The following is a 24,990-nucleotide window of genomic DNA, read 5'->3' as shown; positions in this document are numbered from 1 at the left end:
TAATTTCCTTTCAATGCCACAATGGACTGCCATGAGCAGTGCAGAGCAAAATGTCTTGTTTTCACTTCTGGAGCAATTTAAGTGGTCCTATTGTCAGTGGCAGACTCAATAACCATTTTCTGTCACCATAAAAATTACCCTCTAGGCTGAGATTCATAAAAGGTGATTCTAGTTTGACAGTGACTGAATATGTAATTTAAATTGCATTTTTAAATTTCAGTTCCACCATATCTTATTCTAGGTTCTGAAAAGTCACAGGTTGAAATCTAGGTGGGGAGAAGGCCATTGTTAATGAATTCCATTTTGGAATGGCTAAGAGAAAATACAGAGTTACTTGACTATAAAGCCTTTATTGTCCATTCATTTTTAATTACTAATATATATTTTTAAATTGACACAGTAATTTTATGAATTTATTGAGGTATGGTGTGACATTTAATTTGAAGCCTTTTACTTCAAATTGATGGGTTTACTTTTATGTTTATTCCTATACAATTAGAAATAAATAGCCAGAACTGGGCATGGTAGTGCACTCCTGTAATACCAGCAACTTGGGAGGCTGAGGCAGAAGACTGCAAGTTTGAGACTAGCTCAACAATTTTACAAAGCCCTAAGTAACTTAGCAAGACCCTGTCTCAAGATGAAAATAAAAAGGGCTGGAGATGTGGCTCAGTTTTAAAGCAGCAATGGATTCAATCCTCAATACCAAAATACACAAATAAGTAGCCAGAATTTCCTTTTATCAAATAAATTTTTAAAATTTTTGTTTGTCTTAACATGCATAGACTAAAAGACTAGACAAAGTAGCCAAGAGGATTATCAGAAAGAATCAGATAAGTTACTTTAAGGAAGTGCCTGAGACTGATCTATGCTGGTGTTCCAGGATGGGTGTACTTAATGACATTCCTGAAGCACTGGGTGCTAGGCACTATTTTAAGTACTTCCTATCTACTTATTGAATCTCACAATGTTATGGGTCAAGTACTTATTCTTATCTTCATTTTGCACATAAAGAAAGAAGGGAATTTGCTAATGATCATCTAGGTAGTAGGCAAAGCAGGGAGTTGACCTCCAACATTCTTTTATTGGGGGCAAATAGCAAACTTTAATCTGGGCTCAGAAATCCAAGCTCTTAACCATCATATCATGCTACCTCTAAGTTTAAGAAATGGTCATTAACATTTATGGGAAGAGAGGAAGGGAGAAAATGGAACACTTCAGCAGAAAGAAAATTAAGAAGCAATTCTCACAGCACACTCTATATTCTTTTTTTTTTTAATAATTCTTTTCCTTTGGGGGCTACTTTATCAATTTTGAAGTACTCTTCCAAATCCTCAGTCCCTCATGGGCTTTTCCTTAAACACTGGCCCCACCCAGTTCAATTTGATCCTGCTTGGATGAAACATCTAAAAGGAGACCACAGGAGATTTTTGCTGCTGGCAAATATGTTTCTCAGTTCCCTAGAGCTGGAATCTTTGTACAGGTGCTGAGAGTGGAACACATGCAGTGAGAATTCCAGTTTGTTTGTAAAATGCTTAGCACTCAGAGAAACTTAGGAAATATCATTATTGTTATTATTAAAGGCATACTATCATTGTTTTCTAGTTCTTCTGAGATTTTTATCTTGATACATTTGAGATAGTACAATTTATTATCATAACAGAATATTTCGGTAGGCCTTCTTCTTCTCCTTCTCCTTCTTCTTATTCAAGAAATATTTACAGAATACCTACATTTGCACTAGATAAGTACCAAGTACTATGATGACTTGATGGACACAGTTTCTATCTTCACAGAGCTTACATTTGGAAAGACAGGTAAATAAGCATATCAATTATTATTTATACAATGGTGGAGGAAAGTAGGGACCTATGAGATAAAGAAAAAAGGTTCCCTACCCAGATATGGTAGGCTTAGAAGGCTTCTTAGAAAATGCTCTAGTCAGGACCTTAAATATTTAGTTAAATCAAAGCAGAGGGAATACCATGTACAAAACTGAAGAAGCACATGTGTACCAGGAACTGAAAGAGATCTATTACAGCTAAGTTTAAAATGCAAGGGGCAGGATGACAACAGTAGAGACAGGAGATGGAAGCAGAGGTCACCTTATAAAGGGCAGCGGTTCATGTGAAGGAGCTTGTGTTTAGGTAGAAAAATAGTAGTTGTGAGGAAATGAAGAACTTTCAACCAAGGAGTGACAGGGTCAAACTCCCAGTTGAGAAATCTTACCATATTTGCAACAGGGAGAATAGATCCAAAGAAGACAACACTGGAAGGGGTGGAGAAGACAATTTAAGTTTCTTTGAAGTAGTCTAAAAAAGCACCACTGATGGCCTGGGCCAGAGCAGCAGCAGTAAGGTTAGAAAGAAGTGAATAAACCTAAGGAAATTGAAGGAGGAGAAACCAGGGGACTGGTCATAGATAAGAGAAAGTTACTGAGGAAAAGGAAGACTAAGCGACATCATCTAGGTTTCATTCTTCCTTTGGCAGCTGGTGACTGATGATGCCATTTACTGAGATAAGAAACACAGAGAGAGAAGAGATTTGGGAAACACAGATGGTGAATTCATTGGAGCTTCAGCACAGTTGAAAGAATCCAAAGATACTCAAATGTAAAATTAGAATAGGCAGAAGGTGAACTTTCCCATCCAAAATGATTCCTGCTCACAGTCAACAGGACAGAGTACATATCTTGGCAAGCTCACTGTACCCCTAATGGCAGCCCAGTCCAAAGATGAGAACAACTATGGAATACTAGATTATTCTTGAATGACTGGAAGGAAAAGTAGGGGCTTCTTGAATCACTTGTTTTCTCCTAGGAATCAACTTGGACAATGGAGAGAAAAGACCCAATTGCTATTTATTCATCTAATGAATATGTGAAAGCTAACAATAAAAAAGATGTTTTTACCTTGCCTCCATAACATATAGCATTTCAGTTCACCAGCATAAATTAAAAATGCACTTGCCATCACCAATGAATATTTCTTGCCAGAAATACTGAAACCAAATCAGATCAAGCTTCTAGAATCTAGTCTAGATCTAAAAAGTTTATGGGGGAAAAAATAGTATCAGTGACATCACAGAGATTTCAGAAACAGATCAGTAAAACACAAAATGTAAGATAGTTGATATGGGAAAAAAAATGATTCTTAGAACAAATAGATCGTCAAAAACAAAAACAAAAAACAGTATAAAAACAGAGGCAGAAAGGGATGTACGTATTTTGCCATTTTGTTGCATATAAGTTATGCAACTTTTTTTAATTATGAAAGAGAATAAAGAAATAAAGCAACCAAGTATAACTGATGGGCTTCACTTGGATTTGTCTTGACTGAAACAAAACAACTTTAAGAGACATCAGGAAACTTTGAACACTGACTAGATATCTGATGGTAGCTAAGAATTATTAATTTTATATGTAATAGGGATATTGTGTTGTTTTAAATTTGTTACATTTTAGAAATATGTACTTTAGTATTTGTGGATGAATTCAATGATTGATATCTGGCATTTGCTTCAAAAATAATTCAGTGTGTACTGGAGGGAAAGCATGTAGAAATATAGATGAAGCAATATCATCCTATACTGATAATTGTGATTATGGAGATGGATATTAATTAGTACATGGAAGTTCATTTTACTATTATCTCTACTTTATTTGCATTTAAAATTTTTATGTAATAAAAAAAATCTAAACTGACTTCCTAAGAAATTCAGGACTTCAGGAAAGCCATAGTAAAGACAGAAGAAGAAAAAGAGCAACAGTGAGTCATGATGCAAAAGCTGAGCATTGGTCTATCAATTTCAGCACAGCTTCTTCCTGAGCGTTGGCCTGGTTACTCTCATAAGCAGTCGTTTCTCTCCATGTTCTGTGTTTGGAGGTGTTCGGAGGTGTTTTGTGTCTGGAGCTTTGTGGCAGTCTCAGCTGCTCCATTTCTGATTTCTTTGATAAAATCTAAACCTAATTAGACTGTCAGGAATATGCGGTCCTCTCTTTCCAATCATAAATTTTTTTTTAACATATCAGGACACTCGACGGCAGACTCTGAGACCTTCTCCCTTTTCTGATTAGATACTGACAGTCTCTTGCTGCCAAATTCATTCAGTGATGCCACAGGCCCAGGAAGAAACTGTTTTAATCGCTTCGCACAAGGGATTGAGCTTGGGTAATGGATCTTATTTGGTGTGGAAGTGAAAACAGCATAATAAAATATTTTACTAACATGTTTTGTCACTATCATATTAAGATTCTCAGGGCACAGCATCTTAAAGAAATAAGAAAAATTACAACATTACTCCTGCACGGTTACCATCCAATACCTGCCTGAGCAGCAGGTCTAGACAGACTTCATGATGTAACTGTGTACTCAAATTGTGCGTTTTCTTAAATTATAAATTAAGAAGCCTCAATTCTTAAGAACATTTCTTTATAGCTAAAAGGCTGCCTGCTACTCAGCTATTAAAAGTGCTCTTTGGCACAAGTATCTCTAGGGAAAGTTACCCTGAGCCTTGAAAGCATTCTAAGTGTAATGACAGAGCAGAAGTCATCCTGACAAGTTGTGATTATAGCATGGGGAGAAAGAACTTGGTAGCAGGAGTGACTTGAGCAGAAGGTAAAAAGAGCACTTAAGTTGAGAGGACATAAAAAAGCTACAGAAAGCAGAGATGGAAATGGAGGTGTTGGTAGAGACCCAGGCTCACATTCCTCACAGTTCTGGCTACCTTCTCCCTGCTGTTCCATTTTGAATGTACCAACATTGTATCTCTATGGCAATAACAATTGAAGACATCAGTATCTTTCAAGTAATCAGGAGAAAAAGAGGTAGAATCATTTCAAGATAGATGTACTCCCCCCTGCTTTGCTTTGAAAGTATACCCTTTAATTGAAAGTTTTATGATCAATATCAAGTAAATTATTCATAGTGGACATAACCATATATTTTTCCCCAGTACAAAAACACAGCTGAATTCTAAGTGGGAAATAATTTCCTGATTTACTTTTTGCCAACACCCTATCTTAATCAACAGGCCTGAAGATATATACTGTGTATGTAATTTAGAGACTTTTGTGGAAACAACCCTTTAAATTTAAGGAAATAAAGTGAAGAAAGGTTAAAAGAAACCTACAAACATTCATTTGTGGAAAAGATGATAAATAGGGTTCTGTTTCTATAACTCACAGAATTTAGAGTGTGTATTTTTGTAGTAAAGTGTCCCATGAATTAAGTTCCTTACTTGTGGTCATGTTATCAAGGTTTTATTAGAGGCAAATGCCTTTGAATCAAAGTACTTTCAGGTATTCATCTGAAGTAGTTCACTCATGAGCAGGCTTAAAGAAATGTGCATCATTCTCTTAAACCGAGAACAATCTTTCTACTCCTTTGGAATTGGAAGATGGTACTGGAAAGACGGGGTTCATTTGTTTCCATGCATCTGTGATTTTGTTCCTAAGTGATGTGATGGTTTTGTAGCATCTATCTCAAAATCAAGATTTCTCTTTCTAAATTACTTAACTCCCTTTTTATTTAGAGGTGAATCAAGAAGAATTGTCTAATGTTTATGATATCACCTTCTATGTAATATGTGAAGAAAAAGGAGATATTATTTAACCAATTGTGTGGGAAAGGATAAAAGGTGTCTTAATATTATTAAAACATAATAAAATATAATATTATTAAAACATAATAAAAACAAAGGGCATATTTTGAAGCAATGCTAAGACAGGTGCTTATCTATCTATGTTCCAGAGAGGTGAATCATAGTCCATAGTATATCACATATCATATTTTGGTGTGTGAGTGATGTAAACAAACATACAAGTACCAGTTGTTTTTACATTGTTCTTAGGTCTACATTAACAAAATACTGAAATTTACCCAATGCTAACCACCAGTTCTAACTGCCCATGAAAATTTCAATGAGGTAAGACTCTAACCTCTTAATAACTGATAGGCAGATTTTTCTCTCCCAAATTCCTCATGGAAGATTTGGATGGAAAACGGGTAAATGGATAAAGAAGAGGTCTTCCCCAATGGCTGTCAAACACCATATGCAAAGCACAAAGATCTTGTTTCTTTCTTTAAAAAAAAAAAAAAAAACTAAGATGTGGACCCAGGCAAAGTGATTTTGCATTATTACTGGGATATTGGAAGGGTCTGATTGCTTGGAATTAATTTTCTGGATCTAAGAAGTGTGTGTGTGTGTGTGTGTGTGTGTGTGTGTGTTCCTCCCCTTCCCCATTCAACTCAGGAGGAAGTTGAGTTCCTCTGTGAAAAGAATCTCTGCATGTAGTCAACTCCCTGCTTTAGAGCACCTCCCATGGTTTCAGCCCATTAACCCGTATACAACAGCTTGATGAATTAATGCTTATATAGGCACAGTTGGCAGCTTCTAATTAAATAATTATGGCTAAGCAGCTGCACGGAAGCTGTTATGCACCCTAGAAAGCCAGCTGTCAGTTTATTGGTCCTAAGACAGAGGAAGAGTTAACATTTAACTCTCGGTGTTGGGTACAAAGGAGAAATGTATGATTGGCAAGATATATACTGTTGGTATGTGCATTTTTACTAGCCTATGCATGGAAAGATGAAGAGTAAACTATTACCTCCATAACCTCTCAGCAATCCAACAAAGAAGGAAGCAATTATATGATCAGGAGAACAGAGTGTTTCCAGAGCAATCTAAAGAGAACATAATGTTAAGCGGATGAGCTCTTGATGAACACTGAACTAATAGGAAAATACATTTATGATTGAGTGTCCCATTTATGTAGGCAAGTGATTAAAAAACTCACAGTGGTCCTTTTGGAGGGTATGAGTGATATGTTTTCATTTATTTGATAGAAGCTTCTTGAAAGAATAAGCTTTCATATATTAGAAATTGGAGAACATGGTGGGTATCGCAAAGCTGTATTTGAACTCTCTAAGATGCATTATCCCCAAAAGTTTGGAAAAGATATTTGTTCTACAGAATCACAGATAACGCCAGTTCCTTTACAGAAGGCTAAAAAGCCAGGGTCTTATCTCTATGCTAGTGAGAAATATGCCAGAAGGAAGAAAGCAGTATCTGGTAACTACACTCTGGCATACAGGAAGATATAGATTATAGATAAAGGCCATAGACAGGGTTATTGGACCAAATAATGTTTGTTATTACACATCAGTGTCTCCTGAACTTATTTAATTTTTCCACACAGGCTGTTTTGTCTATGCAATTCACATGTCTTCACTTCTAAAATAACCAAATGTGTGATAACCCTGTCATCTCTATCAGGATGGCCAATATGATCTCCAAATGAATAAAAACAACTGTAGGCAAAAACAGTTCAAGAAATTCAGTTTCACTTTTATGTTCAAAGAAATTTAGACATTTGTTTTCAAATGATAATATAGACAATTAAATATTAACACTAGAAACATATTCTTTATGGAATTCACTTCACCTAATTCCTAGGCTACTGAAAATCAGCAGTTAAACCAAGCAGAAAACAGTATATAGGCTGATTTACTATCCTTCCTATAGAGATCAATGGCTTGCAGTTTATAGTTTTGAATAATGCCATTTCAAAAACACAATGCAATCTGCACCATAAGTCTTCATTTAAGCAAAAAAACGAACTCTAAGAATCCCTACTTAAAAGTCATCAGTATATCCATTTCCTTTTTTTCCCACTCTGGTCTCTTTTTATGTCAGTAACTCTATCACCTCAGCTGTCTGAAGGTGTTTGCCTGTGATTGACAATTCTCAAGGATGTAGTTCCTTTCAGATGGATCTTAAATGAAGTTCAGCTTAATTAAGTCTGCAGTGCAACTCAAGTCTCAGTACAAAATGCGAACGAATCAAACAGCAGATTTGTAAAACCCATAAAAAGCCAATTTCAGACTTGGGGGGAGGAAGGGGGATTTTCAGCAGTCTGTACTGCCATCTAGCCAAGACCACATCACTCAGTGCAACATGCATTTGTGTTCTCAGAGTCCCTGATGAAAGAAAGTCTTTACCAATCGGCTTAATGGACCCCAAAGTTCAGCTCAAAGAGGAGACAGCAGTACTTTCTCCACTCTGACACTACCAAACCCCCGTGGACCAACAGCCAAGTTATAATCACCAATCTTACCTTCATAATTTGATATCTGGCAAAAAAGACAAAAATGCTTGTTTTCATCCACATATTACCTACACCAATATCTGTACCTTGTGATTTCTGAGGCCTTTGACTATTTTGTGAGCTTAGAAGTTGCTGTAAGTAAACCATGAGAGCTTAATTGTAATCTCTAGTACTCTAGCTATAGTTCAAGAGGTATAGCAATCCCAAATGGTAGTCCTTAGATACTGACAGAACATGTAGCCCAAATGTATCTATGAAGAGAACTGATATACACCCAAAAAATGAATAGAAGCCTTTGTACTTACGGTAGAAGACGTATTCAGTGTAGCTTGACCAGATCTTGTCATCTGTATATTGGTTGACGAAAGATGCTGTCACCGATGAGTTACAGGCCACCATGTGGAATCCACACTCTGACAACATATCAAAAGCCCTTTCCAGATGCTTGAATTTGAGATAAAATCTGGAGGTGTATCTTTCTGGGGCTCGGTCAGGGTCTCTGCTTTCATTCAAAGTTTCTCCAAAGACTTCCTTTGCCAAGGAAATCCTTCCACACACCAAAATCCGGGGAACTCTCCGAAACTTGGCATCTGCCTGCCCCTCTCTGCCCAAGGTGCAGGATCCCCTGTAACCCACAGTAATGAAGCCCCACTTGCGATCAGCAGGGAGCATGGAGGAAGGGGGGCAGATTCTTGTGTCACTTCCCTGGGAGGCATCTTCAAAGTCACTGTGGCAGAATTCATCCGGGCTTTGCTTGATTTCCTCTGGGGTCAGGAGTTTGACCAAGTCTGGAAGCTGGAAGTACTCAGCCTCCCTTTTCAGTCTTCCCCGTTCTGGAAAGTGATCAGGCAGGACCACCTGCCTGTCCCTGAGATAGTCCAGAATATAACGGAACAAGAATCCATCTCTATCAATGAAAAACCTTCCCTTGGAGTCCTTGGCTAGATCGTTAGCTGTGTCTCTCTTTGGGGAAAACATTTTCCACAGGAGGGAATGAGGGATGCTTATTAATGTGGAATGGCGAGTGAAGTAAACTTGACCCCCGACATTCAGCTCTATGACTTCAGGGAAGGAGTTGGGAAATGCAGCCCCTTGTTCTCGAGGATAATAACGACTACAGTTTCCACTCAGAGCCATTGTCCCTTTCTTCTTCTGCAATTTTAACTTAAAGGTGCAGTCCAATGGAGTCACAGCCTTATCCTTTGCATTCACTTGTAAGGAAGGGGAAAGGATGCTAATTTGTTAAAAATGATCTCCTCTTACCCCAGGTTTTTTCCCCCCAGTAAAGCAAAATTTAGAAGAGTCCACAGGTGAAGTGATGCTGAAAAAGTACTTTGAACCCTGGCTGATGTTGAGCTATCACTTCATGGAATACAATCAACTCATCTACATCAGATCTTCCATCAAGCTTAGTAGCCAAGGCAGGCCAAGTTCCCAGGTACTCAGAGATCCAGGTACTCAGAGATCTGAAGGAAAAAAGACAAAATTATGTCCTCAAACCCAGAATGAGTCAGAAAAAGAGAGACCTCTGGAGAGAGGAAAGAGAGGGGGAGGGAGGGGGAAAGAGATGGAGGGAGAGAGATTATTTTACATAAGCAGCCCTGGTACTACTGATTTCAGCCATTTCTCAACTAAATTGTAGCTTCTCTTATGGTATTTTGTGTCTATATGTTTACCCATAAGCTTCTGTCTCAAGCAATTAGTAATAAAAACAACCCCTTTGAATTTCTGCATTAAAAAGGAATATACAATTTTCAACTTCTAAAAGGGGATCTTTTTTCATCAGGACAGGAAAGGCAGTAAGTCTTGGAGCTTACCTTGGTGAATGCTGGAGACCCAGTTCTTGTGAAGAAATAATCATTTGAAAGCAATCAGAATCCACAGCCACACTGAGTCTGGATCTTGTCAAATTCCGAACAGGTAAAGGACAGAGGTATCAATGAAAAGTGCCAGAGAGATGTGCTCTTGGGAAAGAATAATTGTATATTATATATTTATATATGTATTTATATATGTATGTATGTAAGTATATATGTGTATTTGTATATATGCAGGTATGTGTATGTATTCACTCTCGATCTCAAGTTAAAACAAGTCACAAAAAAGTTAAACGATGATGAGAAGAGGTTGGGTTGAAGAAGTAAAACAGTAAAAATATTCAACCAAAGCTTCTCCAGAAAAAAAACAAACCTTCAAAAAGGATCCTTAAAACAGGAGAGTTGCAAGAGGTACCGGGACTTAGAAGCTTTTCAGAAAGCCCAGCAGCAGAAAGACAGACAGATGTGCCGGGCTGGGGTCCCAGGTAGCCAGCCCACCTGCCGGCAAGGGCAAAGGGACTCCCATGTTCGCACCGGTGGGAGCCCAGCCTGAGGCCGCAGCAGCGCCTAGAGGCCGGCGGGGGGCTCGCGGCTCTGGCTTCTCCAGCGACGGAGCTGGGTGGTTCCACAGTTCCCAGTGCAGTTCGGATGCTGTTGTTTCAGCAGTGCAGGCAAGAAACCATCCAGGGAAATGACTATTACATCATCTTAAAGGAATATGCTTAGAGAAAGCGGAGGCAGCTCCGAGTCACGTCCTCCTCGGTGACAGGATGCCAGGACTGACGGGGACGCTGCACCCGGTGGTGGGCACGCGACTTCCAGGCGCTTAGCTCCGGGCTTGGGGCGGGGACGCTGAGAGGCTCAGCCACTTCCCTCCCTGTCCTGTCCTGGAGTCTGGAGTTTCCAAGGGCCTTTTCTTTGCCATTTCTTTCTTGTCCTTACCTCCACCCCAACACCCCCAACAGCCCAACACAGACACACACAGCAATAACCCTCCACTCGGAAATGAGATTGACACAAGTGATTTTCATTTGAAAAATCTTCAAACAAATCATTTCCACATACACTGAATTTCTGCTAAAGGGCACATTTCCCCTCTAAAGCTCTTTTTTTAAAAAATCCCACTGAATGACCCAATATGCAAGCCATAGTGTTTTTATTCCTTTGATTAAAATCATATTCACTCAAATACCCTCCTCATCCAATCGAATACCCTCCTTTATTTTTTTTCATCCATCTGCCACTGCCACTCCCAGCAAAGAAAAACCAGAAAAAATAAAAACCATATAGGAATTAATGATGCTCTTTCAAAATGAATAATAAAGCATTGACACCCATAGAAAAAGAATGCCCACAATTTATAACAGTAAGTCATTATCTCTTGGCTTACCTGTAAGAAATTGCTACCTGCAACCATTTCTGGGCTATTTCCTTACTGAGTATCTTTGGACATAGCCCTGCCCCCTCCCAACTTATCCCAAGAGGACTCTGGTGGAAGGCATGCCTGCTAAGAGACATTTTACTCTTGTCCCAGAGGGCTCCCTTAAGTGCATCATTAGAGTGTCAGGAAGGCATTTCCAGGGCAACCTAATCCACTAACAAAGTGCTTCCAGTTGAGCCTGCCAGTCAATAATGGTCCAGCCAACAGCTTACAGTAAGTCGGCCATTTCCCCTTTAAAACACCAGTATCTTAGGGCTCACATTCCTGATGAGAATATACCACTTCATCAATGAATAATATATGTGAGGCATACTCCATCCCAAACAATTGCTATTTAAAAAAATAAAAACCAAAAATGGAGAGGAATGTATGATTTGGATGCATTTATCTGATGGGATACCTGTGTTTATGGCCAACCTTGTCCCCAGAATTAGCTTGAAGATGGACTCAAAAGTTGGATAAGTTAATTTCTGTTTTAACAATTTTTTTCTTTCAATAAGCATTGGGTTACTTAACACATTCAGAATATTAGCTAACATTCCAACACCTGATTATATTTGACTTCGTTTCCTTAACTAATGCATTAACCTGTTCTGGCCTCAATCATCAGGATTTTACTGCTGGACCAATCAAGGAAATATTTGTTATGTGGTGCACTTATATCGCCATCTAGTGCCCCAAAGTATCAGTGCAGATCCAATACATGGGAACTCAGCAGAGCCAAAAAATAATTTTTTTTTAAACAAACTTTGCTTTTATTTTTAAGTTTTTAATAGTGATTTGAGTTTACTTGACATGCACTATTCACAATGACAATGAAATAAACATTTAATTACCAACGTGTTAAGGAAAAATAAATCTAAATCTAGGCCTATTAAGTGCTGGTTTTGGTTAAAGTAGGCAAATGCTTTTGTTTTCTTTCATTCTTAAAAAGAGTGGATCAGTACACCATGACAATAGCTTTGAAGGTCAGGTATTAAAATATTATGGAACTAGTATGGCAAGAGGTAGAGAAGAGAGTAAGAAAAATCAGTCTTTTAAATCTAAAAAAGACTTGAGAAATGGACATTAACCATTCCAATTTAAATTGCAAGCCATTAAAGACAGAAACTAAGAATCAAAGAGGGACATAATTTCCACAGAGTCTGCTGCAGAGTAGCAGAATAGGCTTCAGTCCACTGCACATTTGGTATGATCAATGTCTTATTTTCAACCTTATATATTTCAGACTAGGGATAAGAAGACATAAGTAAAGAAAATGAAAAGAATATCAAAATTACTATATGTTTTTAAAAGCAAGTAATTTTAATCAATCAATTTAAATTGCAAGCCTAAAAGATTTTACAATTTAAAAGAATAATATTCTGAATTTCATAAATGAAGAGTTCTATTTATTGGAGATTAAGTTATTTTTGAGATAAGTAATTTTTAATTTTTTAAATGGTCTGATGAGATCTAAGAAATTAACACAAAGCCTATGTTAATGTCAGGACAGAGGCTCACAGAAAGAGCTGAGTAAAAGAGGAGCCAGGTGAGCCAGTGATTCACACCTCAAGAAACCTCAAATTTTTACTATAAAACCTCTTTTGAAATATGCTTACACATACACTCACAGAGACACACTCTGAAGACAGAGAAACATAAAACCTTCACCAGACTACCATAAGCTTGTAGCCTGTGATGTGCTGAGGTATCTAAAACGCAGTCTAAATTTTTAATAAACAACAACAACAATAATAATAAATATTCACAAATATTCTGTTTTCCAGTTATATTGCACTATATTGTTTTGTGCCAACATGCTCCCTATTAATAACGAAGAACTGCTTTGGCAGCTCTCTTTGGGAATGTCTACTTTTTAAATCACACAGAGCCTCAAGAATTCAAGATACCTGAGCCTTTCCCCTCCTGAGGAATCAGGGGGTTGTTTAGAGATTGGCCTGCAGCCTGCTCCTGTTGGGTCCACAGACCTCAGGTTAACCATCTTGATGTGAGTTAGTCCTTGTTCTTTTTGTCTCAGGGACTCAAACAAAGGAGGGGTGAGATTTAGAAGATAAAAGGCTTGAAGGAAAGAAAGCCATACACCATTCAGAGAGACTTAAATAGTGCTGGGGTAAGCAGGCCAGTGTGTCTCTGGGAGGCTGTCAGTGAACCTTCAGAGGAGGCAGGGAGCCAAGCCCAGGCTGCAAGCGTATTCCTGTCCTTCCTGTCAGCAGATAGCACCACTAGTGTTATTATTCTCTCCTGGCAGCTCCCTCTGCTGAAACACTGGGATGGCACATTTGGCCGAAGGCTGAATAACAGACAGCAACAGATTTCTCTTAGGGGAAGAGCAAGAAAGAACGCTCCATCCTTCTTTCACGATATTCGGGCCCCTAGAACTTCAAGACGTAACCCAGGTAAATTGTAAAATTGATACGATGAATCTTAGCTTCTGCTTCCTCACCCCTACTTTTCATACACTCCCATAGCTGAATGTTGTAGGGTTTATTCTCAAAAGGACAAAATAATTTGAAATCATGTGATCATTTCCCACATCCTCGCACCTAACACACCCTTGTATCTCCGTGCCATCAAGCGAAGATAGGTTTTTTGCTGACTATCCTTGCTCTCAGAGAGGGAATTGATCCCATAAACTTATTCATACAAAGATGCTGTGCACTCAGGGTGTTACGTACCCCCAAGCAATCCTGCATTATGGCCATCATCTAATAGCTTTTGTTTATGGAGGGGAAGCATCAAATACTCGTTTCAGTCATCAGCCCTTTTTGAGCCCTTCCTGGCCAGCTATGTGACTTTTACCAAGGGATTCAATGTCTCTTAGCCAGAGCAAGATGGCAATAAGATCTGCATCCCATGTGTATTGTGCAGATTAAACATTATGAAGCATTTAAATACTCTGGCACATTATATAGCTTTTAGTGAATACTTAATACATGCCATTAGTATTCATAACAGTGGTAAAAGTCGTTGTAGTCATTGTTGTTAGACCCCAGTAGAGGCATAAGAAAATTATGAAACATGTTCAAAGATTGAAATTCAATTCTACTTCCAAAAACATTGGAGGATTTTCAGGCTTTGGTGAATGAGACAGGGCAACAGCATTGGGGAACTGAAACTAATTAGTATTCCAATGGTCAAAAATGGAAACACCACCATCTTTTGCAAGGGATGCTACTTACCTGGCACTATTCTATTCATTCCATGTGGATACATGAAGTGCCTGTGTGGCATCTAGCATGATGCTAGAAAGTTGAGATACAGAGCTGGATTTGATATAATCTTTGAATTCAAGCAATCACATGCAAGCACACACTCAAATTCAAAATCATACCATTGAAAAAATAACTTAAAAGTCATAGATTCTTGAGCACTGAATTTTATGTCCCAAAATATGCCTGATGCTATACGCATCCTTTGGTCCTAGGTAGTTCACTTATGATTTGGACAGACCGTTTAACCTCAGGTGGCCTCTGCTACCCTATCTATAAAATGAAACTGTCTCTCTTTAAAGAGATCCTATGACTGATGACAAAATAAAGATAAAATACAGCTGCCAAGTCTTCAAAGACATCCCAGGAAGTAATTTGCTACGTAAGAAACAAAAGACGAAGGCAGCAAACAGCAATCCTTCTTGTTAATGTAAAGCCTTACGAGAAAGAATTTAGATGAGACTAGAATAATCTTAGAGTTGAAGGAGGAGGCACTTCCAGGTCACCCTCCCTAGCCTCTGATCCAGTTAAAGATCTGAAGTAATCGAAAACGTGTAGTCTAGTCATTTCTCTCAGTCTCTCCCTGAAGATACTCTTGAAATCGACTCTCACAAAATACAAATGAAAGCAAAAGCTGTTTGGATCACCATGGTGCCTCTGAATGGACGCCTACAGGATACAAAGTTCTTTCAAGTGAGCTATCATTTTGAGATCTCATTTTTACAAGTAAAAAAAAAAATGCTGCTATGAAAAAAGTACTGCTCTTCAGATGTAAAGGCAATATTCCTGACTGTATTCGTAGTTTTGGAATGTGTATATGTCTGTACTCATTTCTGTAGAAGGAAGCGTTTCTGAAACAAATGGTCCAGGTTACGACTGTACAGTTTAACCATGAAGTTGATTACTATGGTTTGGGTATGGGGTGTCCCCCAAAAGCTCCTGTGCTAATTCAGGAATAGATTAGATTATAAGAACTTTAACCTAATTAGTCCTTTCTAGTTTGAATGAACTGACTGGTGGCATTTGTAGGCAGGTGGGCATGGCTGAAGGAGGTGGGTCATTGGGGTTGTGTCCTAGAAGGGTGCATATTCTCTACAGCCCCTTTCCCCGTCTTGAACTAAGCAGTTGTCTTGCATTGGGCCCTTCCTCTATGATGTCTGGCTCTCCTGGGACCCAGAGCAATAAAGTCAGCCACCTATGGACTGAGACCTCTGAAACCATGAGCCCCCAGTATACTTTTCCACTTCTAAATTGTTCTTATGGAGTATGTTGGTCACAGTGACACAAAAGCAGACTAAAATATTGATTAAATCCAACTTCTATGAATGTGTTTGAAAACTGTGATCTCATTAGCAGGAAGCAGAGCCAAGAGAAATATTGACCCACCCACCCTTCCTTTCTTTCTTTTTTAGACAGGTCTCACTAAGTTGCTGAGGCTGATTTAAACTTGTGCTTCTCCTGCCTCTGCCTCTTTAGTAACTGAGATTACAAGTGCATGCCACTGCACCCAACTTGATTCTATTTCTTAAAATAGATTGGCAAATGAGGAAAAATAAAATATAGTTCCTCATCAAACACTTGGTTCCATTAAATACACATGTACTATTTTAGTAGTAGCTATAAAACAAACAAACAAAAGAGGTCTGCCCAATACTCCTACAATTCTTTCCCTACTGTTTAACCATGTCTGTTATTCACTGTATAATGCCTGTTATATATGTTAAGTTATATGTGTTGCACTCTTTCTCATGATGTTTGCTATACATTGTGTAGTGCATCTTATCTCTTAGTCAAGGAAGAGTGTATTTCTGGGCCAATACTTATCAAATTTTTATCTCCTGCATAGGACACCCATTTTTCAAAAGACATCGGCAAGGTCGGGAGTAAATAGCTTTGCCTCTCTGAGAATATTCTCATGTATATATTAGGAATAAAAATATCCACTCTGCAGAATAGATGTAAGGATTAGAGATAATGTTCTGAAACTGCTTGGCAGATAGCAAGTGTTCAATAAGTAATGGGCAACATTATATTTATGCTTAACTCGATCACCACTTCCTAACTTCCTCCGATTTCAGTACATACCCCACAGGTGTGTGTGAGAGGTAGATGGAAGGGAACTGAGTTACTCATTCATGCTGGTGATGTTACTGGTCCCTTTTCTGAGAGCCTGTTCTCCCTGCTAAGATGGGAGTAGAAAAAAGCAGAAGTGATACTGGGAACTCTAATCATGTTTGTCCTTAGAGTTTGGATAATTAGTTAATTTTAAAACTCACACCCTAAATTGGAAGGTAACTACATCTTTCAAAGAATGATGAATAGAGGAAAGTAAATGAACAGGCTGGCTCATTCAAAATATCTCACATCATTTTATAGTGATTCAGCACTGTCACTTTGGGGTAGCAATTGTTCATAGAAGGCATTTTTTCCAACTAAATCAAGACATGTCATATAAGTTGGTTGAAATGAATTGTACTGGTGTCATCCACAGATGGAAAGCAGTAGGAAGAAAAAAGGACAAAGACCACGTAATGAGTGGAAAGATTCAGTTCGAGGAGAACAATTGAATTGTTTTAACAGAGAACTTGAGATGTCAAAACTGGGGATTGCAGGTATGCTCTGAACACCATCTTTTTTTCTTATCTTTTGTGTTATTTCTGAGATAACTTAAAAATGGGGCTAGATCATTTTTCATTCATCTTGGTATCCCCTAGAAGGTAGCACAAGGTGTGACATCTGAAAGATGCTCAATTAATTAATGTTTGTTGAATTTAGTTGCAGGAGCAAGAATGATATCTTCAGAATGGCCCAAGAAATTGATATGTTAAAAAGCTGACAGGGTTATGTCTGAACAAGCAATGGGTTGGGAACATAAGGTAATTCATTCCAGTTTATTTCTCAAGGCACTTGAATTCTGCATACTAGCAAGGACCTTTTTGTTTGATTGGGCCCCAGAGAAATAAACTGGATGCAAAAACTAGCCTCTTTGAGCCCAGTACTGCAAAGAGGTTATTCAAGTGCTCCACATGAAATGAAACTGTAATGGAAGAAAGACAGACAATTAATAGAAACATTCTGAAAGAGTAACATTTTACAAAACTGTACTGACACAAGTTTCTTAAAATAAAACCATGCCTGTGGCTAAACAAATTAACAAGATTAATAAGTAAAACTGACCCTAACTGCCAGACAATTTCACACATACCATCTCTTCTTAATTCCTGTAACAATCCTAAACTGTTGGTATTGTGGGGAGAATAAAAGAGTTTCCAAGAGGTTAGGTTGCCAGCAGCGGATCACATAAAGCCCATCTTACCCCAAAGGCTCTCTTGACTATACTGAACCTATTCAGGCATGTTATTTTCTTTATTAAATATCCTCAATGTGTACCCAATACTTGGGTTTGGCATCACGTAGCAATAACACATTTCTAGCTAAATCACCACTGTATCTTCAGTTCTAGTTCAGTGCCAGGCAGAGAGAAAGCACTCTATAAGTCTTTGTCAAAAAAAAAAAAGATCATTAGAATGAATTAGCTAATGAATGAGTGAATAAATAAATAAATGAAAGGATAAGCTAGCAATGGGAACATTGATATCTAAAAATTTCAGCTGGATACAGCAAGAGTGCAATCTCATGTGGCACATTTAATTTTCTTCACTTCCAAAATGTTAGTTCCAAATGGGAGAATAATTCAAGGGTTACAAAATATAAACGGTTTCTTAACATAGCATCAGAGGACTGGCCCTTCATGCATACAAAAGGGTGAACAATATAGAGGTATCTTTTTTCTTCAGAATTTAGAAGTCTATAGAAATAAGAGATTGTTTTTTGGAATAAGAATCTCCCACAGAGCAATAAAATCCTACTTTTTTTTTAACTGTTAAGATGCTGGGAAAAGTATTTACTTTAAAATATTTTGAGATGGTTTCATATATTATTCACTATGCATCTTTTCCAAAAACATACAGCAAAAGAGGGTAGAAGGCCAGGTACTGATTGACCTACACAGAAACATGTATTGGGCATAAGATTTTAGGGGCAAAGCACACCATTCAAATATGAGAGGGAAAACATCATCCTTTGTTGTACAATGCAGATTTGCAGAACTTCTGCCAAAGAAATTGCATGTTACCATTGTAGACAATGATCTGAACTTCAAGCACATCTCACAATTACCCTAGGGTCTCTCAAAATGACAGGCTGGTGTGCAATGTGCAGTTCCAATCACTACCTGAGGACATCATGCAATCATTTGAGAGGGAGCCAGTGTTGTATAACTTCCTGAAAAATCTGGTTGCCATTCATCAGGAAAAAGAATGCTTGTGAACAAATGGAGTGACATGCAAAAAAATATTTATGTATCTGATAGAAACTGGATTCTACCTGATTCCTCCTGACCTGACTCTTGAATTTTTTCATATATTTAAATTATGTTTCAAGAGTAGTTATATACAACTATGCTGTTGAAGAGCCATCATACTGGACACAGAAGCTACACTTACCCCGGGTGAGACATTTAATAAAATCATAAATTAAGATGAAAACTTGGATAAATGGGCTAGCTACAGAGAAATACTAAATGTCTTATTTGCACCAAAGAGTAAGCAAATACATCCCTTTTACTGCCATTCTATCCAAAGACAATTATATCTGTTAAGTGTAAAATCAGAGAAAGTAATTACCTAAAGGAAGTAACAGATGGAGTCCAAGATGAGAACATCAGTGTTTCATAATAATAACAACAAAGTCACTTCCCTTTAAAAACAAATTCACTTACAGAGCCACTGGCTAAGGCTTGGTATATCTCGGTTGGCAGATTGAATGCTATGTGTAAGCCCCTGAATTCAATCCCAAGCACCACAAAAGAAAAAGAGTTAGAAAGAGCCCCTGGCTTATCAGAGTCCTTTCCCACAGGTCCAGTTCCACTTAGTAATGACAAATTTTGGGTTTTTGTTGTTGTTGTTGACAAAGGTTGTTTAAGTCCAACAAAAGCAGCTTTGGGCTCCTTTCAACTCCTTCTCTTCTTTGTCTCTTATTGTCACTCACTTACTTCAATATTTATGAATCATGTATTGTCTTTACAAGAAACCATCAGGCACTCTAAAAGAGATAATGATGATTCAGACATAAATTTTACCTTCCATAAGCTTGTTATCCAGTAGGAAACAAACAAAAGCATTTTGGAGACAACTGAAACACAGAAAAGGAGATGATTGCTCCAAAGAGAACTTGGGAAAGTTCAATGAGAAGTTTAGATCCAACCAAAGACAAAGTTATTTTTCGAAATACTAAGGAACATCATGCTTAGCCCAAAGTACCCATTAATAAATTATTGATGGGCTAAAGAAAGTGCCACCTTGCATCACTATACATTTCCTGGGTATGAAGTCAAAGAGGCACTCATCTAGAATTCATTTAGAACCACTCCAGATGGGGCTGGTTCATTAAGGGACTGGTGATCTCAGAAATATTTTATATGTGTATATAAATATAAGTCCATTGCAGCAGTGGACCCAACAGCAAATTTATATTTGGTTCTCAGCCAATTAAGCTAAGAGCCATTGAGTGGCCCTTCCCAGGCTGTTTACATACTTCTCCAGGGCCCGCTTTCTGCCATTACTTGTACATCTGCAATCTCTTTGGTTCAAGATGGCTGACAAAAGGTGTGTGAGCTACAGTGTTGGGGATGCTACAAAAGATGGTGGAAGATGCTGGATGGAACAAGCAGGTTTCACTGCAACAACTCCAAATGCTTCTGAGGAGATTGTCTAAGACACCCATTTAGTTCCAGTCAGTTGATGCCTGGTAGAAATCTTTTGACATGTTGAAGGACAACATAAGCCTCCCTATAGCTCAGAAAGATGTGAATAAATCTATAGCCAGAGGCATATCACATCACAACATCAGGAGGCATGAAGAGAAAGAGGGACCATTTCCTAAGATTGATTTCAGCAGCACATACCCAGCCTACTGTATTGCAATACTTATGCATAGCACCAATCTAGTTAATGTGATCATTTCCAGGAACAGATTTCTTTTTTTTTTTTGTATTTATTTATTTTTTTTTTAATTTTTTATTGTTGGCTGTTCAAAACATTACATAGTTCTTGATATATCATATTTCACACTTTGATTCAAGTGGGTTATGAGCTCCCATTTTTACCCCATATACAGATTGCAGAATCACATCAGTTACACATCCATTGATTTACATATTGCCATACTAGTGTCTGTTGTGTTCTGCTGCCTTTCCTATCCTCTACTATCCCCCCTCCCCTCCCCTCCCCTCCCCTCTTCTCTCTCTGCCCCCTCTACTGACATTCATTTGTCCCCCTTGTATTATTTTTCCCTTTCCCCTCACTTCCTCTTGTATGTACTTTTGTATAACTCTGAGGGTCTCCTTCCATTTCCATGCAATTTCCCTTCTCTCTCCCTTTCCCTCCCACCTCTCATCCCTGTTTAATGTTAATCTTCTTCTCATGCTCTTCGACCCTACTCTGTTCTTAGTTACTCTCCTTATATCAAAGAAGACATTTGGCATTTGTTTTTTAGGGATTGGCTAGCTTCACTTAGCATAATCTGCTCTAATGCCATCCATTTCCCTGTAAATTCTATGATTTTGTCATTTTTTAATGCAGAGTAATACTCCATTGTGTATAAATGCCACATTTTTTTTATCCATTCATCTATTTCATAGCAGCACAATTCATAGCAGCACAATTCACAATAGCAAGACTGTGGAACCAACCTAGATGCCCTTCAACAGGAACAGATTTCTACACTAAAGAGGATCTGCCTATAGATTAAGGATGGAGGTAGGGGGAAAGAATTCCAAATACTATTTCTATTTTAACTACTTAGGAAACCCTATGGTTAAAGATATCTTGAGGATCGGGGAAGCTGACTTGCTGTTGGCCATAGTAGTTCCTCAGGCAACGTGTAATACCAGAAGTCTAATAGAGGAATATAATCTCATACGCACATAAACACACATTCACAGACAATGTTGGAGCAATTGTGGTCAACTTTCATGACTGCAAATAAAGTTTGTCTGACTTGTTGACTTAATGTTCACAAGTTTGGGATAGAAAAGGAAAGAAATTTATCAAGAAATACTGAAAATTAATGATTACTTTAAACAGCAAAGCCATGGGACAATCATGTTGGACTTTGGAACTAGGAAACTCTAGGGCTGAACCCCAGCTTCATAATTTACAAACTGGGAAAGTCATCTCACCTCTCTGAGTCACAATTTTTCATCTATGCAGTAGGGATAACAACTGTACTTCCTTTATACAAGGTTTGTGAGAACTAATATGACAATGTATATTAAGTGATTAGTTACCTACCTACTCCATAGAAAGAGATCAATAAATATAGCTTTTGGTATTATATTATGTACCTAATGCTTAGTGTATTTTTAAAATGCATTTTCCTTCCAAACTTATTTACATTATTAGCTCCATGAAAACCTATCACTAATGTTGGCCAATCCTTACTCTGAACCCCTTATAGATCCAAAGGGAAGGAAACAAAGCAATTGCTTACATCTCCTTTGGACATAGACCTCCTATTGAAAGATGTTTGGGGCATGTCAAAGGGCACCCTATGTCAGTGTTGTAATTATTCTCATCTGGATAACATACTTCCAATTGTCGGTGTTAACCACCTCTCACCCCATAAGCTCCAGGCTTGCTCTTCAATTGTTAGATGTCACTTGTCCCAGCATGGTCCCTTGTCCACAAGGATGGTTGGGCTAAAATGTGCACATTTTTTAAGTTCTCTCTCCCCTTTTCTGAACTAATTCATCATCACTATGCAAATGACCCCAAAATCTAAATTTTTGTCTGATCTTTTCCCAACATTTATATGCCTATTAGACATCTTCACAGGGAACTACCAGCACTTTATACTCATTTTCAGAGCCAAATATCTCTTTGAAACTGCATCCATTTTATTCTACCAACTTCTCCATCTCTGTTAATGGCATCACTGGCTTTCTCTTTCTCTCTCTCTCTCTCTCTCTCTCTCTCTCTCTCTCTCGAAAGTGAAAACTCATTAACTGATTTCTCTTTGTTAGAGAGTTTGGCTACTATAACAAAGTACCTGAGATAATCAACTTATACAGAGAAAATATTTATTTTGGCTCAAAGTTTTTGAGGTTGTAGTTCATGATTGGTTAACTCCATTGTTTTTAGCCTGGGGCAAGGCAGCACATCATGGCAGAAGCATATGACAGAGCAAAATCTCTTGTGATATGAGCCTGGGAACAATGAGAAAAAGAATAAGAGGTCAGGGTCCCATAATCCCCTTTGGGGACAGTTCCCAATTAACTAAGAACCTCCCTCTAGGCCCTGCCTGTCAAAGGTTCTGCCACCTCCCGATAACACACCCTGGGGACTAAACTTTTAAGACATGGATGGGCCTTTGGAGGACATTTAGCATCCCAACTATAGCAGGCCCTCTTCTTTGGCTCCCAATAATGAAATCTGTCCACTTTATCTCTAGCATAATTCTTTTAGGTATTTCTTCTTCTATTTGTCCTACCCAGTACTTTGCCTTTTTCCTAAATTTGTTTATTCAACAAATAATAATTGAGCATTCTCCATGATCCTGGTAAAGCAGTAAACTGTATGATCAACCTATTGGGGACCCAGAGATGAACAACATAGTCAGGTCTTTTCCTTCAGAAGACTTCCATTCTCAGCCAAAAACACAGATTCTAAACAAGTGAACAAATAAAAGAGGAATGTAATTTCAAATAGCTGTGTGCATTATGAATAAAACAGAAGGTAAGTGGTAGGAAAGGTATGTCTTGGATAAAGGGCCAAGGAGAAAAGGATGGATACTGCCGGCTGGGACTCTCTAAGAATGTGAGCTGAGACAAGAAGTCAGCTCGGAAATCCTGAGACCCGTGTATCCTTGGCTGAAGAAGTGCAGGAATAAGGCTCAGACAGCTGATGTGAGACTGAACTTGATGTTCAAGGAACTGAGAAAAACCACTGGACTGAATGCTGGAGCCTTGCATACCACACTAGGAGTGTAGGAGTGTAGATTTCATTCTAAGTGTGATGGAAGTCATTGGTGAGTTTAGTTGCAAGTGATGTATGTTCTGGTTTACTTGTTTGTTTGTTTGTTTTTAATGATGCTTGCTATGGGAATAATTGGTTCTTAGGGAAGCAAAATTCATAGTAGGGAAATTAGTGAGAAGAATATTCAGGATCCAGTGATAAATGATGAAGATTTACACTAGAGTTGAGGAAAAATTAGTGAGGAAAAGCTGTCCATGATTGTGGATGACTTGTGGAGGTAGGGGGGAAGTGGGAGTGAGTGGTATTAGCACATGACCTGCTAACTTTCTCCCTCCTTCCAAGCTTTTCATCCAGTTCATTAAACACAAAGCCAACAGTGTGGTCTTTCTAAGGATGCATTCTTTGCCCATATATATTAGTTGGCTCCTCATTGCTTATAGAATAAAGACCAAAGTCCTTGATAAAGGTTCAAAGCCCCATGCTGTCTGGCTACTTTAAAGATACATACAAATATAAAGAAAAAAAAAGAATAACAAAGCAGTCCTGAATTCTGAAAGAAATCTTTGCACAAACATGAAATTCATAGAAAATGGTACTAGCTTTTGATATGTGAGCTCTTTACCTGCTCTTAAAACCTGAAAGTTCTGTCAATGAAAGAGCCACAATATGTCAAGTAGTAAACTTTAACTCCCGAGGAAAGAAATAAGAAAGCTTTGGGAACTGAAAGAAATCGAATAACTTTTTGGACACAAATGAATTTATGAATTAATTTTTTGATGACCCTCAATTTCATCCATTCCCGTATTTATAATCTCCAGAGAAAACACAGGTCAAAGGAATACCTTACTACAAAATGTAATGATCTAGTTAGTTAATCATATGGAGAGAGAAAAATTGATAGAATAAGTTCATTCATCACATTGAAACTATGATCTGCTTTCCCCTCTGCCTGAAACAAGCATTTTTTAGAAATTGAAAATTCATGTCAGGATCATTAAGCCAACTTGAGAAGTCACTGGAAGTAACAAAGTGACAGAAGAGGGCAGTGCTGTCACAGTCCTTGCATGGACTTGAGGCCTTAACAAAGGGAAACTGAAAGCTCCCCTGAGTAACATGGCTCATTTTTTTTTTAACCCAGGGTCTGAAGTGAGTCTCAGTTTCAATTGCTTATTTCTTCCAACTAGCTGAGTCTCAAGCCCCCAAAGAGAGCAATGAGATCCCCTGTGTCTGCCACCCAGATATACCTTGCCATCTCAGTGTGGCCTTAAAAAATATAAGCTCATCTCTATACTTACGTTAGTAATCAATTGTTTGTTTTTTTACAAAACATGTGGTGAAAGAAATTTACCTGACCTGATCATATAAGAAAAATTCTCCA

General features: G+C 38.1%; 1 protein-coding gene across 1 annotated transcript in view; it reads right to left on the bottom strand.

Moving 5' to 3' along the window:
• Positions 1-10,817, bottom strand: part of Kctd16 (potassium channel tetramerization domain containing 16) — a 253,648-nt gene extending 242,831 nt beyond the window's left edge. Inside the window, exons 1-2 of the mRNA XM_015477508.2 lie at positions 9,925-10,817; positions 8,413-9,573 (exon numbers count right to left, since the gene is read on the bottom strand). Coding sequence (XP_015332994.1) covers positions 8,413-9,244 — 832 coding nt within the window. The 5' untranslated portion in view covers positions 9,245-9,573; positions 9,925-10,817. The remainder of the gene's footprint in view (positions 1-8,412; positions 9,574-9,924) is intronic.
• Between the last annotated feature and the right edge of the window lie 14,173 nt (positions 10,818-24,990).

This window comes from Marmota marmota, unplaced genomic scaffold, assembly GCF_001458135.2.
Source record: "Marmota marmota marmota unplaced genomic scaffold, marMar, whole genome shotgun sequence".
Taxonomy (NCBI): domain Eukaryota; kingdom Metazoa; phylum Chordata; class Mammalia; order Rodentia; family Sciuridae; genus Marmota; species Marmota marmota.
Note: the sequence above shows the minus strand (reverse complement) of the source record. Positions and strands in the feature narration are given on the sequence as shown.